Below are 17,956 nucleotides of genomic sequence, written 5' to 3' on the forward strand. Positions count from 1 at the left end.
CTATTAATTTTAAAATAAAAACTATTCATATGTACGAGCAACATATCTAAATACGTCTTCGCACAGACTTAGTTAAATTTAAACCGCTGTAGTAAACCAGAAACAGCGATAATTTCAAGGTAAGAAATACATATATTAATCTTTAAATAAAAATGAGCGTACTAATTGCCAAATTCAAATATAATAATTTAATCTAATTATCCCCGTAAGTCCCGCGGACGCTATATCGCGTCCGAAATTTTAATCAAAATTCATCATAGATGTAAAACCTCACATTGTTAAAGCTGGTAAATTTAGACCCGGTAGCAATTAGCGACGTTAGTAATTAAGCAGTTAGATTATATTGTTTAATTTGTGACTGTTTTGTTTTAGAGAGGGAATCAGTAGATGGCTTGAGCGTGAGATAACACTATAATCCTGGGCCGTCATATGATTTCTTGGAAAAAGCTCAAAGGGCACGTATCTGCCGCATATCCAGACTAGTACCCCGGTGACCAAGAACGCTGCGCGGAGCTGTGAAGCAGAAAATGTCCGATAACCGGATAGATGTAATGACAACTTGTAACCATTTGCCATATCAATGTATGTATTCATATGTATTGCTCCTAACATATAAGTATACAGTAATCCTAATAGGAATGAAAATATTTATATCTTAATATACTTTTTTGTTTATATACTTTTTTATGTATATTTGACGAATTTCTAAATATAGTACCTAATCATTACCTTTTAACGTATTTTTTTATTTATTTGTGATATGCTAATTTAAGAGCCCATCAACGTGCACATTAGCGCCGCTGCTAAATAATCGTGATTATTTAAATTTAATGACAGGTATTTAAAAAAGGGGGCCGCTACGGACTGTATTGTGTATTTAAGTATCTTTTGAATACATCAAACTACTTTTTATGTTACTGGATTCGTCAATCTACGCGTCCAAAGTTAAAACGGCCGTTTTTGTTTCGAGCTCATAGATCGACGAATCCAGCAACATAAAAACTAGTTTGGTGTATTCAAAAGGTACTTAAATACACAATACAGTCAGTAGCGGCCCCCTTTTTGAAATACCTGTCGCTAAATTGAAATAATCACGATTATTTAGCAGTGGCGCTAGTGTGCACGTTGATGGGCTCTTAAAAACCTGACCCCAACAAAAAAGAAAAAATACAAAAAGAAATTCCCTCTCCGGGATTCGAACCCAGGACCATTAGCTTCCTGAACAGGCGGGTATTACTGCCAATACCCGCTAGGCTAAACGGGTTGTCAATTCTAATTACAATGGTATCCTACCAGAGCGCTAGTAGTATAAACGAACTTTTGAAAGGGACATTTTTTTGTATGGAGTTATCGTTCTTCTCCTAGTGAGTATTATATTCTTTGAATGAGATGCTGCAACAGAAATATTTCGATAAATAGGCCGAAGTATATTTATATTGGCTGAATGTGTACCACAGTTATTAATTTATCGGAACGTGTGCCGTCACTGTCAAATCTATCACTGTCAGTTTCCTCTTTCTATTGTTTCAAGCCGATTGTTTATCTTTTATATTTTCTTAATTAATTGTGTTAAAATGAATTCAAAAACCCAGTGATCACTAAGTGAACTCAGTAGTTTACTGACGTAAGCTTCGCAATGTCTTTCTATTATTTAACACCCGTGAAAGGTGATATGCCAGCGCACTTACTTGAAGCAATCGTCTCCACGAGATTGGATTTTTTAAAGGCTATTTACAAAGGAGATACCACTGTTTATAACGAATACATGGTCGAAGGAAGTATATACGATAACGTTGGGCACTTCATGTTATGTATCGTAACTATTTTAACCGGAAATACAGCCTTTTCTCAGTTTTTTCTAAAAGCAGAAACGGAACTGTTCAAGAGACGCATTAATACGCTTTCTGCATACGACTTGAGACGATTTGCTAAGAGACTTCTGAACAGTATTAAACGTAGTGATGATACTCCTTCCTGTGAAGCATTAAAGGTGTTGTGCCAGCATCTTGTCTTGAAAAACTTAGCTCACCATATTTCAGTATCTCATAATACAAACTGCTCTATACATAGCATTGAATTAAATTTTAAACAATGTCTTATGTTCGTTGCTAGCAGGCAGGTTGAAATGAAACAAGGCATGGCAAAATTGCCATGTGGTAAATGGTTACAATATTTATTATCACTATTTCATACTAATTTAAGGCACAGAATATCTCAGACAGATGTGACGCCACTAAGGAGTGATCCTCGCATCACTGACATGTTAAACAAAATAAGGAAAGACTTAATACCATTTATGAGCAGTAGTACAGAAGTACTTCTCAGTAGAAATGTGGATAGTTCAACAAAATTCTTCCCACCATGTATGCTAAATTTGCATAGAAACCTGCGAGCCAGACACAGACTGTCTCACACACAAAGATTCTTCTACAGTCTCTTTTTAAAAGATATTGGTATGCCTGTAGAGGAAGCTATAGATTTTTGGAGAAATGAATACAAACTGAATCCAAACGGCACCCATGTTTGTTGCCATAGTTGGGAAAAAGATGAAAAAAAGTATCTCTATGGTATAAGACATATGTATGGACTTGAAGGTGGTAGGAAGAACTATACATCAGTAAACTGTCAAAGAATACAGGGGACTGATAATGCATGTTCAGAAGGTGGATGTCCATTCAAATTTGACTATCAACAGATGGTGAAGCTTCTTCCTGAATGCCCAGATAATGTTTTGTCTCAAATAAATGAATTTAAAAGAAAGAGGCAGTATAATGCTGCATGTCAGACATATTTACAAAGTAATTTAAAAACTGACTGTGATAGTGTAAGCTTTAGTTTTACGCCTGTTAAATATTATATGATTGCATCGAAGTATAAAATGCAGTTGAAATAAACTTTGTTTATTTTTTCACACGTCCTTTTTTTTTTATTTCTGGTAAATTTCGATAGGTATAGAAGTTACCGCTGCTGGTTGTAACTCCTTAACTGGTTATGTTGTTACTCTTTAATTTACTACTCTGAATTCGAGGAAATATGGCCAGCCTTCTGGGCCCCTTCCCCGTTGTCGGCGATCTTGGCCAATTTTTTTATACATATCTATAGGTTCGTTGTTATTAAATAAATAAATTCCTTGCAGTGAATGTCCACTGAAGAAAATATTATTTATTATCAGTGGCAATGGTTACAATTTTATTGTAATTAGAGATGCACCGGATATTCGGTTACATAGTAGGCCACTATCCGGTATCCGGCCGCATGTTGCAATAATGGCCGGATACCGGATAGTGGCCTACTATTCGGCCGGATACCGGATAGTAACATTGCTTTATTTCGGGATAAACAAAATTGGAATAAGAAACAGTCACGGTCATAATCGTACTCGTTTATTATTTTAAAACTATAGACGGTCAAGCAAATCTTGTCAGTAGAAAAAGGCGCGAAATTCAAATTTCCTATAGGACGATAACCCATCGCGCCTACATTTTTTAAATTTGCCGCCTTTTTCTACTGACAAGATTTGCTTGATCAGCTATATATTTTAACATTCCACTCACTTGCACCTTGCACGCGCACTCATTTCGAACCTAGAAATGAGTCCGCGCGAACGTTCACTACGAAACAGGTCACAACCTGCACAATGCGCACCTGAAAAACCGAAATGTAGGTATAGTTCCGCCGGCCGAATATTCGGTATCCGGCCAAACAACTATCCGTTGCATCTCTAATTGTAATTCTAATCTTACCCAAGAGTATCCTTTAATATAATTTTATAATAAGCTGAAAAATGCATGTATAACTATCCTTATTTATCAGTTTACCTAGTACCTAGTCTTGGAAGGTGACTTCATTCACCTAGCTAGAGCAATATCAACGTCAATGGCGTTAGTGCTGCCACCTATATTTCTTACAATCTCGCATAAGAATTCATAATAACTTTTGGAACGCGTCTACGTCCATATTTTTTACCAGCGGTGCGTGTATCCGAACGGACATTAACCTACAAAAAATAAAAGTTACGTAATTAAGTCTGCCATCTCACTTTAGACTGTACATCCATCATTGATATCTATTTCACTCACTCTTCAATATATTGTAATCCAATTCAGTAAGACTGAACCCCATGCTGCTGACATTTGACAGTTTGAATTCTGATGACGGATAGAAAAAGGTTATAAACAGAAAAAGAGGAAATAATAGGCTGATTTAGATAAATTAACAAATTGAGAGATTCTATTAATAACGTATAAGTTAATTACTTTAGCCACTTTAGTAAATAATAACAAATTTATTAACGTAAGCACCCGGACACCCGAGAAACCGCAACGTGTACTAGGTTAGGCCGTTAGTGAAACATGTTAGTACAATATTTAAAATAACATGACTGAAAGAAAAATGTGCAAATTTTACAATTTGAATGTTCCGGAGCGACGATCTGGCGAAGGCGGGGCGCAGAACCACAATGAGGATGACGAGCGAGCGTTGGAGGAGGCAATCCCGCCAGTGGTACCCCCCAATGAGCACAAACTTGAGTACAACTACTGGATGTGGTTCTCGCGACGAGGTGCCGCCGCGCGCTCCGGCTACAGCCAGGTAACCATTTACTATAACTTTCAACAATATAAAAATACTTACCTTAATTTTAGTGGTTAATCATTTTTAATTATTGCAATCATGTACAACATTATAAGTACACAAGGTACACATATATGAACATGAACCCGGACAGGGTATAGCAATTAGTTTGAATCTTATACTAAAGTCTTATCACAATAAATGCTCGTAGTTCATACAAAAAACATAACAATGTATAGAATTTACATTACATAAACCAACAATTACTCTAATTAGGTCTTAAATCTATTTGTAAGATTTATTAATCTCAGTGCAGCCACATAGGTTTTCAGTAGTGATCTTACCCATAAAGCTGGGCTTGGGGGTTTGTATTTCGATAAGAATATGTCTTTGTGTGATGGAGTCATGGATATTTTCTGAGTATCTAAATATTTATTCACATATTAGCATGGGCAATTGGACATTGTCAACTAATACCCAGCCAAGAGAAACAGTTTAGTTACTTTTGGATTAGGTTGGTCAATCTGTATCAGATTTTTAACAATATTTCATTCTGACTCTTTTTACTAATTCCTTTAATTTAAATAATCTCATGTAAAGTAAATAACTTTGTTGGTTGCCAATAAGAATAACTTTTATAACATATTTGTGCCAATAGAACCATTAAGTATGAGTATTATAACAACCATTAAAATAACTGGTATATTTTTTCTAAGAACAACACATTTCATATATTTTATTTACAATTTGTGTCATAATAAATGAATTCAGGGTCAAAAAATCTGTAGTCTCCAAAATGGTAGCCAAGCCCTCACTTTTGAGGTCCGACAGAAATGAAGCGATTAAGTGATGTGATATAAATTAGCCTATTCAATTTCTAACACTGATTTTGCAGTAAAAATTGATGTTATAATTTTTTTATTATTTTTCCCAGAATCAGTAAACAATTACGTGACAGTGACACATATTCATTTTGGGCAAAAATAAAAGCATGCAAAGAAGGGTTTTAAGTTATTTCTGAAAAATGTGCATATTGTCAGGCCTCCGTCACACGCTCAAGGCCACGCGCTATATGCCTACCGCTCGGCGTATCGTCGACGATACAACCGACAGAGGGCCGCCGAACGCCCGCCTGAACGCTCGCACCGCACGTTTCCCGCGCTTACGCTTCGAAATGCCGAAACCACGTAATTATTGTGCAGTAAATGGGTGTAAAAGTCAAAAAACAAAGGAAAAAGCCTATAATAAAGAATTCATCTTTTTATGGCGGGCTAAAGGTCCCACCTGAAACGTTTAAGAATTGGCCTGATGACAAATTTTGAAATCCCTTTTAATATTGTCGGTACACTTGTATTGGTTCCGAAAAACACAATATTTCAGCTATACTCATAAGATTTAACATAAATAATTGCATTTTATTATAGCTAGTTTAAACCTCGCGCGAAAACGCCTCGCACGCCATTTGTGACGTCATAAATTAGTTGGTGGTAGGGTGGTAGACATTGTTTACATACTTACAGTTTCGAATTTCCCTTGAATCCGAATGATATAGTTAATTCAGCACCATGTATTACATACAATTAGGGATGATAAATACATTACAAAAAATTTTCACAATAACTTGTTTTATACAAAAACTCTCACACGGTTGCAATTTAAGATGAATTATTTGACACATGTAAATTTTGAGTGAAAATCACCGAGCGCCGGATTTACTTTTTAGGGTTCCGTACCCAAAGGGTAAAACGGGACCCTATTACTAAGACTTCGCTGTCCGTCCGTCCGTCCGTCCGTCCGTCCGTCCGTCCGTCCGTCCGTCCGTCCGTCCGTCCGTCCGTCCGTCTGTCACCAGGCTGTATCTCACGAACCGTGATAGCTAGACAGTTGAAATTTTCACAGATGATGTATTTCTGTTGCCGCTATAACAACAAATACTAAAAACAGAATAAAATAAAGATTTAAATGGGGCTCCCATACAACAAACGTGATTTTTGACCAAAGTTAAGCAACGTCGGGAGTGGTCAGTACTTGGATGGGTGACCGTTTTTTTTGCTTTTTTTTTTGTTTTTTTTTTTTTGCATTATGGTACGGAACCCTTCGTGCGCGAGTCCGACTCGCACTTGCCCGGTTTTTTAATTATAATTTTTTTCTAGTTACGACAGCCAACATAGCAATGATAGTTCCATTCAGCCAAATAATTTAAAAAGTTTTTTGGTGAAATATCGTATTATTTAGCATTTTATTTATATAATAACAAATAAATATTTACTTTATATTGTGTAATAATATTTTTTGGGCGTAATAAATTTTTAGTGGCGAAATATTTTTTTTTTAACCTCCAAACTCTTTGGTGAGGACGTAATGGATTACAGTCAATGAGGTTGTCTATGTTGCTCTAAGAAATATGTCATGGATTGATGACGTCAATTCTTAGCTCGCTTCTGATTCGCGTTTCAGTCAAAATGGCCGATTGGAGAATTTTGCACTTTTATTTTATTGAATATATTAATAATCCTAATGTTTATACTGAGATTGGGCCATTTTTTAGAATCGTATTAACATATAAGTATGTTCCTTTGATACCATTATCACAGAATAAATAATAGTACTACCGTACAGAAAGGAAACTTCCTACAAAACCGAAGTTTGACAGCGGTTCAGGGTCGAATCATGCTATCCCTTTCTAATATATAGCCCTATCCCTTTCGGCAATTTAGGGTTGTCAAAAATCAAGTGATTATCTTATCTTTGGTTGTGTACGCAAAAAGGAAGTCAAGTGGTGCCAACCCTAATAATTGCTCGGAGCAATGCTGAGCCGAGCGGAGCCGAGTTTGGCCGAAGTCAGGAGTTTCGCACCCCTGCCATTATTTCCATGATTCTTTGTTACTGTCATCAGGCTAATTATATTGACGGGTTAGAAAAAGTATTTTTAAATAATTTTGACGACGTAATAATTAATCGGCCTGGTAGCACCGTATTACAACTATAAAAACCGTTGATTTTCCGTTGCTTTGCTCCTGAGTATTTATTAGAATTATTTACGCAATTTAGGATGTTTACAACTATAAAATTTAATAACAGAGAATTCCGAGAAGGGAAAAAAATATAAATCATTATATAAAACTAAAACATATTTGATTGACTAATAAAAAATATGGTTGATCCGCAACATTCGTTTTATTACAATAATCATCATAGATGCCTACAACCCTAGCGCATTCTTACGATGACGCGTTAGCACGTGACTCGCACGGCGGGCAACACAGTCTCGACTCTTTGTGCGCGTACTTATGGTACATTTCTTCTTGTCCTGAGCAGCAGGTATTATTATTAAGGTTTTGTAGGCTATCATAGCGTAGGTATTTTCGCTTTTGTTTGGGAATGAAGTATCTGTTACGTAGTAATTATTTATTAATCTGTGATATTGTGCATATTTAACAATTTAGTGTCTGACATAAGCATAATAGGAATATTGTGAAAGCAAACAGATTTAGGCACTAATGATTCATAAGGCGACAAAGCAAGTAAACTTTTTTGTTAAGTTGTTGTTTGGGAGTCTGATTTATGTTTCAAGTAGGTAATTATTATTTTTATTAATATAATGCATGTTACGTTTATACACACACACATTTAATTTGCCTGCTTAAAATTATTACTTAGTAGGTAACAATTAAATATACTAAAGATTGCATCAAGTTTAAAGAATAAATCTTTGGGGATTTTTAACCTCTAGCATCGGTCCTAATACTAGCACAAATCGTCAGGTGACAACCAAAATTCATTAATTCCATACCTCAGAAGGAAAAAAAGGAACCCTTATAGGATCACTCGTGTGTCTGTCTGTCTGTCCGACCTTCCCCCCCTTTATCTCCGAAACTACTGGGTATAAAATTTTGAAAAAAGACACAAAATAGTTCTTTACCTATAGATGACAGGAAACTCTATTTGAAATGTGCAGTCAAGCGTGAGTCGCACTTACTTAGTTTTTGTTTCGCCCCCTACGGGTTTTATGAAGACTTTTCATTCACATTCCACATAAAAAAATACATTGTTAAAAATTGGCTAATACCTATACGGAACCCTTGAAACGCGAGTCCGACTCGCACTTGACTGGTTTTTTTTTGTAATTAGTGAGTTTTGGTTGTGACCTAAATAAATTACTGCCATATGCCGATGCCTATTACACATAATCCTGGCCTGGTTTCGATATTATAACATTATTGCAGGCGCTCCGTCTGGTGGGTCGCGTGGGCAGCGTGGAGCAGTGGTGGGGCCTGTACGCGCACCTCGCGCGGCCGGCCGACCTGCCCCCGCTGTCCGACCTGCACCTCTTCAAACTGGGCATCAAGCCCATGTGGGAGGACCCGGCTAATGTCAACGGTGGCAAATGGGTGAGTTGTACTAGCAGGTAGCTCGAAAAACTCGCCCAGCTATAAGATGTTGCAACTCTCAGCTAGAAGATCTCGAAACGTCGGAGGTAATTTAACGCATAAGTATACGCGATTAAATCCCGGTAAAGTAAATAATTGAAAGGAAAAGCCGGAAAGAGCTGGAAGTAGCCGCTCAAGATCGCGACAAATGGAGGATTCTTCTGCGAGCCCTACGTCCCTAATGAGGGATAACAGGAATGCATCATCACCATAAAGTAAATAATAATGTGTGAAAATTGTGAAAGTTTAAATCAGTGTAAGGTCCGATTTATGGCGTCCTACCTGGTGGTACCTAGGTGCGCGGTTGCACGGAGGTGGTGAGCGCACTGCGCCAATGCTACAATGGCACCCGCGTGCTTGGGGCCCCGCTCCGTGCATCCGCGCCAGCTAGCGGAGCCACAAGGTTACAGACCATAGAGAGCCATAGGGGGCGTACACACACACAAACACACGAACTGTACGCGAGTAGCGACTTCTTATTGGCTTGAAGTGTGAATGTCATGTTTAAGTTTCCGATATAAGCCACTAGGTGTTAGCGCGCGTCTTTTGTTATATTTAAATGGATGCATATTGCAGACGGTTCGTCTTCGCAAGACGCAGACGGGACGCGCCTGGGAGGACCTCTGCATGGCCATGCTCGGCGAGCAGTTCATGGTTGGCCGAGAAATCTGTGGCGTCGTGCTATCCGTGCGCTTCCAGGTATGATTATGTCTCTGCCGTTTTTAAACGAGCTTTGAGAAAGCGTAGTGAGCCCTTTGGCCTAGCTAGGCATCCAAATCCAGACGCTCTGTGCATGTTCTTTTACGGCTACAATATTTGTTATGACGCGTTTTAGTATCTCTCGCCGTCAAGTACCTCACTAACGATATAATCTTACAGGAGGACCACTTAGCCGTCTGGCACCGGACGGCCTCGGACCGCGAGGCGGCGACGCGCGTGCATGACACGCTGCGGCGCGTGCTGCAGCTGCCCCCCTCCGTGCCCCTCCAGTACAAGGAGCACCCCGCCCCTCGCCCCGACGACGAGCGCTCGTAGCCCGCGCCCTCCCCGTGTGCCGTGCGTGTCCTGCAGGTACGTGTGTCCCTCTCCCACACCTACAGCTGCCCCCTCCGTGCCCCTCCAGTACAAGGAGCACCCCGCCCCTCGCCCCGACGACGAGCGCTCGTAGCCCGCGCCCTCCCCGTGTGCCGTGCGTGTCCTGCAGGTACGTGTGTCCCTCTCCCACACCTACAGCTGCCCCCTCCGTGCCCCTCCAGTACAAGGAGCACCCCGCCCCTCGCCCCGACGACGAGCGCTCGTAGCCCGCGCCCTCCCCGTGTGCCGTGCGTGTCCTGCAGGTACGTGTGTCCCTCTCCCACACCTACAGCTGCCCCCTCCGTGCCCCTCCAGTACAAGGAGCACCCCGCCCCTCGCCCCGACGACGAGCGCTCGTAGCCCGCGCCCTCCCCGTGTGCCGTGCGTGTCCTGCAGGTACGTGTGTCCCTCTCCCACACCTACAGCTGCCCCCTCCGTGCCCCTCCAGTACAAGGAGCACCCCGCCCCTCGCCCCGACGACGAGCGCTCGTAGCCCGCGCCCTCCCCGTGTGCCGTGCGTGTCCTGCAGGTACGTGTGTCCCTCTCCCACACCTACAGCTGCCCCCTCCGTGCCCCTCCAGTACAAGGAGCACCCCGCCCCTCGCCCCGACGACGAGCGCTCGTAGCCCGCGCCCTCCCCGTGTGCCGTGCGTGTCCTGCAGGTACGTGTGTCCCTCTCCCACACCTACAGCTGCCCCCTCCGTGCCCCTCCAGTACAAGGAGCACCCCGCCCCTCGCCCCGACGACGAGCGCTCGTAGCCCGCGCCCTCCCCGTGTGCCGTGCGTGTCCTGCAGGTACGTGTGTCCCTCTCCCACACCTACAGCTGCCCCCTCCGTGCCCCTCCAGTACAAGGAGCACCCCGCCCCTCGCCCCGACGACGAGCGCTCGTAGCCCGCGCCCTCCCCGTGTGCCGTGCGTGTCCTGCAGGTACGTGTGTCCTTCTCCCACACCTACAGCTGCCCCCTCCGTGCCCCTCCAGTACAAGGAGCACCCCGCCCCTCGCCCCGACGACGAGCGCTCGTAGCCCGCGCCCTCCCCGTGTGCCGTGCGTGTCCTGCAGGTACGTGTGTCCTTCTCCCACACCTACAGCTGCCCCCTCCGTTCCCCTCCAGGGGCCTATTTCTCGTACGTTATTAGACTGATAATATTAGTCCATGAGATAATACTTGTTACAAGTTTACAAGTTTGCGTTTCTCGAAGCTACACTTGTAAATTATTAGATACTAGTCACCAACTAATAAATATTAGCTAATAATAACAAGAGTAAATACTGTTTGGTTTCACAAAAGAGTACGCTAATAATTACACTTGTAAATTACATGCGTAAAGCTATTAAGCTCAAAAGGCTTGTAAAAACTATTAGCTAAATTTATTAGTAACCAATTTAAAATGTGGTCAGATTCCGACAGTTCAGACGACGAAATAATAGTTATTCGTCGCCGAAGAGTTTTCCTTCCGAGGAATAACTACGAAATACTTCAAGGGGCCTTTGCATTTAATGAGTTCCGGCTGTCTAGTGTGAAACTGGAAGAGCTGATTTTAGCCATTGGGCCTAGTTTAGAAAGACTTACGGAAAGAAATCAAGCTTTGTCGTCGAAGTTAATGATTCTTGTTACTTTACATTGGATGGGCACTGGAGCTCACGCAGTAGCCGATATGCACGGTGTTTCGAAAAGTAGTGTATGTCGTGCTGTAAATTCAGCGGTGAATTCTATTGTGCAGGAAATGTTTCCAGATTTGGTTAAATGGCCAGAAAATATGGATCATTTCTTAATACCGTCAATTGTAGGTCCATTTTTATTATAATATTATGTTTTTCTGAGTTGTCCCGCTATTAGCGCAAAAGTGCACGTCAAACGACAGCAACAATACGCGGGAAGTTTTTTAGGGTTCCGTACCCAAAGGGTAAAACGGGACCCTATTACTAAGACTTCGCTGTCCGTCCGTCCGTCCGTCCGTCTGTCACCAGGCTGTATCTCACGAACCGTGATAGCTAGACAGTTGAAATTTTCACAGATGATGTATTTCTGTTGCCGCTATAACAACAAATACTAAAAACAGAATAAAATAAAGATTTAAATGGGGCTCCCATACAACAAACGTAATTTTTGACCAAAGTTAAGCAACGTCGACTCGGGAGTGGTCAGTACTTGGATGGGTGACCGTTTTTTTTTTACTTTTTTTTTAGTTTTTTTTTTTTGCATTATGGTACGGAACCCTTCGTGCGCGAGTCCGACTCGCACTTGCCCGGTTTTTTTTAATTGGCCAAATGGCAAGGGTGGTGATGCATTAAGCCAAACTACACCAATAATATTATTAGTCCGCTACTATTAGTGACTAGTCTAGTAAAATTATTTGAGAAACATAAAATATTAATACTTGTAATTTTTACACTAGTAACTAATAAACTCATAAACTAATAGTTACGAGAAATAGGCCCCTGTACAAGGAACACCCCGCCCCTCGCCCCGACGACGAGCGCTCGTAGCCCGCGCCCTCCCCGTGTGCCGTGCGTGTCCTGCAGGTACGTGTGTCCCTCTCTCACACCTACAGCTGCCCCCTCCGTGCCCCTCCAGTACAAGGAGCACCCCGCCCCTCGCCCCGACGACGAGCGCTCGTAGCCCGCGCCCTCCCCGTGTGCCGTGCGTGTCCTGCAGGTACGTGTGTCCCTCTCCCACACCTACAGCTGCCCCCTCCAGTACAAGGAGCACCCCGCCCCTCGCCCCGACGACGAGCGCTCGTAGCCCGCGCCCTCCCCGTGTGCCGTGCGTGTCCTGCAGGTACGTGTGTCCCTCTCCCACACCTACAGCTGCCCCCTCCGTTCCCCTCCAGTACAAGGAGCACCCCGCCCCTCGCCCCGACGACGAGCGCTCGTAGCCCGCGCCCTCCCCGTGTGCCGTGCGTGTCCTGCAGGTACGTGTGTCCCTCTCCCACACCTACAGCTGCCCCCTCCGTGCCCCTCCAGTACAAGGAGCACCCCGCCCCTCGCCCCGACGACGAGCGCTCGTAGCCCGCGCCCTCCCCGTGTGCCGTGCGTGTCCTGCAGGTACGTGTGTCCCTCTCCCACACCTACAGCTGCCCCCTCCGTGCCCCTCCAGTACAAGGAGCACCCCGCCCCTCGCCCCGACGACGAGCGCTCGTAGCCCGCGCCCTCCCCGTGTGCCGTGCGTGTCCTGCAGGTACGTGTGTCCCTCTCCCACACCTACAGCTGCCCCCTCTGTTCCCCTGGATGGAAAAATACCGAACAGGACTCATCCCAACAAGAATGATGAACGAAGTGGCCCCGCCCTTCTGAGTTTTTTATGAGCGCAAGAACGGCTGTAACGGAGGTGGCTGTATCTGCGTAAAATCAGACCTCAACTGCGATCTCCCTAAGATTACTGTTCCTAAATAAAGTATCATGCTCTCGGAAAAAATTGTGTATCTAATGTTTTTATAAGACTACTTTTTTGTTTTTACAGTATCCCCGTACAGGCCCGACACGACACGTCGAGGTAAACCAACGCATTTACCTGCGTTATATCTCAGCAGAAATCGGTGGCGCCCAGATACTTCATTAGAAACCTGTGACTGGATCGCTGTTTGCCTTGAGGGTTCGGCGAAATACGAAGTTTTTTATCCCTCTTTATCCCAAGCTTTTAGAAAAGGAGGGAGGTAAAAATTTCATGTTTCGTAGGATTTTATAGTTCGGTTTGTAATAGTATGGGTGCAGAGATATCGGAATTCAATGAACATACGTTACTAGAACTAAAGCGATCTTGCTGTCTCTTTTACGCGTGATATTAAGTAGCAATTTGATACAGAGATGGATTATTGGTTTTGGCATTTAAAGATCGGATTAAAATTTGGATATATCTGTAAAAACGTCTAAATTAAAATTAATCAAAATATACCTTTAAATTTAAAACAAAAGTAGCGTTTTACATACTTATATATTCAGATCGCACGGATGGTTATATCGCTCCACCAATACTTTTAAAACTTAATTGATATGAACTATAGTTGCCACAAATATAACTTTTAAATTACTAAATATAACCTCAAATACATCATTTAATGAAATATCTTGTGTCTACACCCTTAAACAGACTGAAAAATATCACTATTAGTAATAAGAATTGTTACCTAGTTAAATAATAATTTTACTAATCATTTCCTATCTGTGACGCACAATAAATATTGTAAAAGCTTGGGTTATAAATAAACTAGTATAAAATCATTATCAAATAAATAGATGCGAGAAAGTTCATTAAAACGACTATTTTGAAATAAATTTTGAGGTTATGTTTTTTGTTAATAGCTTTATTGGTGGTAACACTGAATCGCGCTAGCAATAACTCATAATGTATTGAGTATGTTGTCGATCCGGTTGTATATGCAATACAATGTAAACAATAGCTCGTGAACTCTCACTCATTTTCAGCGTCTTTTGGACGTAGCGCCATTTTTTTACTAAGTATTTTAAAAAATGCAAAACACGATCTTCCAACACTTACAGAACGGCACGGCGCGGTACAAAGCTGCCATATTTCTATATTTGAACAGGTTTTAATATTATGTCTGATAAAGTTACAATAATCATACTTACGATCCGTCCACACCGAGCAAACGCACAGCTAACTAATTTCCTTTGAGTACAAACTTACCGGTCACCGATAATCGCATGCGATTTGCAATAAATTGCGATCTGCTGCATTGTAGCCGGCAATTATCTAAAATCGCATGCCATTTGTTGCACCGTCTGTAGATACCTTATGTACTGATATATTGCTGTCATATGGCTGCGTTCCTCTCGGTTTTTGTTCGTTGCTTAGTGTGGACGCACCACTAGAACAGTGGCATATTTTCATTTTCAGAGTACCCAATGTATGTAGTTACGTTTTCATAAAATTCCATCTAAATGTTTTTGTAGCTCTCATTAGGGATATAGTGTACTATATGTATATGCACTGGCCATTTTATAACACTGTTTTGTCTTGTCATTGTGTATTTTTCATTTTTTGTCGATATATTCAAGTAGTTTCCAAAAGAACTCTCAGTGTAATAGTTTCAATCAATATTTATTAATACAAATTGGATGATATTGTATGGACGTAGTTCATAAGTATGTTGTATGATTTGAAGCCAAGTTGGCAGTTTTAAAAATATAGTATAAATGGATTGAAAGTTTTAGATAAGTTGACTGAAATGAAACTGAGTGAGATTACGAATTATTTTGTAGCTGTGCCTCACTACATACTTCCATAGCCATTGACGGGTGAAATAATTAAGGTTTTGTGACTGTTAAATTGTTTAGACCACAATGATATTATAACTTCAGATAGGTTATATGCATTCCAAAATCAAAGTGCTTAAATTGTACAGTTGCTCTTTAGTGGCACCTAGGCAAGCTTTAACTGTGCACGTACTAACGAGCTTCCGCACATGGAAAAAGAAAGTGTAACAATAAAACCGGGCAAGTGCGAGTCGGACTCGCGCACGAAGGGTTCCGTACCATAATGCAAAAAAAAAAACAAAAAAAAAGCAAAAAAAAAAACGGTCACCCATCCAAATACTGACCACTCCCGACGTTGCTTAACTTTGGTCAAAAATCACATTTGTTGTATGGGAGCCCCATTTAAATCTTTATTTTATTCTGTTTTTAGTATTTGTTGTTATAGCGGCAACAGAAATACATCATCTGTGAAAATTTCAACTGTCTAGCTATCACGGTTCGTGAGATACAGCCTGGTGACAGACGGACGGACGGACGGACGGACGGACGGACGGACAGCGAAGTCTTAGTAATAGGGTCCCGTTTTACCCTTTGGGTACGGAACCCTAAAAATGTATACGAAAATTAATCAACAAAAACAGATCCATTTGTAGGTAATTAAATAAACATGGAAGTATTTTTGTGCTCCTTATGTATAAGTATAACCTATCTAAAGTAATATAATATCATTGTAGATACCTAACACTTAGTGACATCAATTTAACGTCAAAAAGCCTTTTATTATTTTTACACATACTAATGCGACATCTATTGGGTTTTCGCTGTAACCATGTCTAAATCGCTCATGCGATTCAGCAGTTCCATTCTCACAACGCGCAGTGTATATAATAGTGAAATTGAGTGAATATCAAATTTTGTAATTGTGAGAATGTGTTGTGTCGCCCATAGTTCTTGTACAGTTTAAACTGGTTTACTGAAAATAAAGAATCAGCCTTTGTATACTTTCAAACGTGGTTTTCTTTCTATTAAGCTCCTGATGTGTATTTACCATATGGGTGATACACATTTAATTGCATGGTTAACTCGTTGGCCTCTTTCCTGTGGACATCATGAAGTTAAGAGAATCAAAAGCTAATTTTTGAAATGTAGGTATCCTTTTTTTAGTTCTGGAAACTTAAATAAGAAAAATGTTATATAGATATACCTACTCATGGACAAATTTAGACTAATTTAGAGGAAGCAAAGAAGGGTTTCATTACTGGATTACCGCACCTAAAGCAATTTCAAAATCAGTAATTAATGAAACTTTTTTTTACGTTCCTCTAAATTTGTCCATGAGTATTATAAAAAAGCCAGGATAGATAAGCTAAAAAAAGTACATTATTAATGAATTTAGACCTCAAGTAATTAAGCCACAATTTTGTCTAGAAAATATACTTTAATACATCAAATTTCAACAGACACGTTATTTGAAATAAAAATAAATGATATTCGCTACTACAATAATCTCGCACTGTACCTAATTACCTAGTTACGTCTAGGAATAGGCTACCTTACTTTACGTACACTGAGCTGTGAACACATGTCGGGACTGTTGTGGACGGATATGTGTGAGATCATACACACATATACAGGGTTTTATGTCACCGGTAATTTTACTCTGCATCTTTCTAAATGATTCGAAATGGAAGCACGCTTTATGTCGACAAAAAAAACGCCAAAAGCAAGGCGAGAAAAATAGAAAACAAAAAAATTATATGGCAGTATATAGTTTGCACTATTTATTTCGAGTCTAGTAGAGATAAACTCAAACAAACATCAACTATAGTTGGTCAAACCAATTTGTCAGTAAGTTTGAACCAGGAAAACTATGCTCATCCTTTTCTTTTGGGTGCTAGTAGTAGTGCAAGTCAAAGATAGTATGATTCTCTCTGTCTATGATTGAAATGAGACAGTCCTTTGACAAACTACTATATTTAAAATTGCTGGTAAATGACTTTTAACCGAACCGAAGTTTGAACATCAACCTTCCTCTACACTACAACACAAACAAAAATTAATCTGTAATGTGTAGCGTCTGACACATTTCCGTCATATGTGACCTTTAGCTACTTTAATTAGGCCGTAGGTACTCTGTATTTACGCGCCTAGTTCGTTCGCATCTTCAAAAATATATTCAACAGTCAAATATTTATTTATAAAGTAATGGAACTAAATGGTCGCTTTTACACTTTACCATGGACATCCACAGTATAATATTACAAGAGCGAACAATTATTAGAAAACAAAAATGTGACCAATGAACATAAAATATATGTAGGTAAACCAAATAGTTATTGACTGTAAAAAGTTGTAAAATCTAAGAAAAAACCGTGCCCTGAGATTTATAGCTCAAGTAGATGGCGCTGTGTTTTGCTGTTTCTGGCTAATTAATTGTCATGCGTCAACTTTCATCAACCAAAATTATTGCATAATGTTTTAATGTCGTATAACGCCATCTGCATCAGCATTCAAATTCAAAGCAAGAATTATCATTAGTCTTTAAAAATCTTCTACAACGAATAACTCTATAATAAAGTAATGCCTAAAGCCTCAGCTTTTACAAATCTGAACTTAAATGAAACTATTGCATCCATCAAACCAAAATGAACCCTATAATTACAC

The 17,956-nt window shown here is 40.6% G+C and overlaps 2 protein-coding genes and 1 long non-coding RNA gene across 3 annotated transcripts; all 3 read left to right on the top strand.

The window, feature by feature from the left end:
• The first annotated feature begins 1,520 nt into the window (after positions 1-1,520).
• LOC134806055 (DNA primase large subunit-like) lies at positions 1,521-2,894 on the top strand. The gene has a single exon (XM_063779259.1). It carries the CDS (start codon positions 1,637-1,639, stop codon positions 2,891-2,893), a length of 1,257 nt encoding a protein of 418 aa, XP_063635329.1. The 5' UTR covers positions 1,521-1,636; the 3' UTR covers position 2,894.
• Positions 2,895-4,108: 1,214 nt separating this feature from the next.
• Positions 4,109-10,067, top strand: LOC134806056 (eukaryotic translation initiation factor 4E type 2). Its single transcript, XM_063779260.1, has 4 exons — positions 4,109-4,590; positions 8,799-8,963; positions 9,579-9,701; positions 9,882-10,067. The coding sequence occupies exons 1-4, from the start codon at positions 4,378-4,380 to the stop codon at positions 10,035-10,037; spliced, it is 657 nt and encodes a 218-aa protein (XP_063635330.1). The 5' UTR covers positions 4,109-4,377; the 3' UTR covers positions 10,038-10,067.
• A 3,088-nt stretch (positions 10,068-13,155) lies between these two features.
• LOC134806084 (uncharacterized) lies at positions 13,156-15,222 on the top strand. Its single transcript, XR_010146462.1, has 2 exons — positions 13,156-13,256; positions 13,539-15,222. It is a non-coding gene; the product is annotated as an uncharacterized LOC134806084 (long non-coding RNA).
• The last annotated feature ends 2,734 nt before the right edge of the window (positions 15,223-17,956 follow it).

This window comes from Cydia splendana, chromosome 2 (assembly GCF_910591565.1).
Source record: "Cydia splendana chromosome 2, ilCydSple1.2, whole genome shotgun sequence".
Taxonomy (NCBI): Eukaryota; Metazoa; Arthropoda; class Insecta; order Lepidoptera; family Tortricidae; genus Cydia; species Cydia splendana.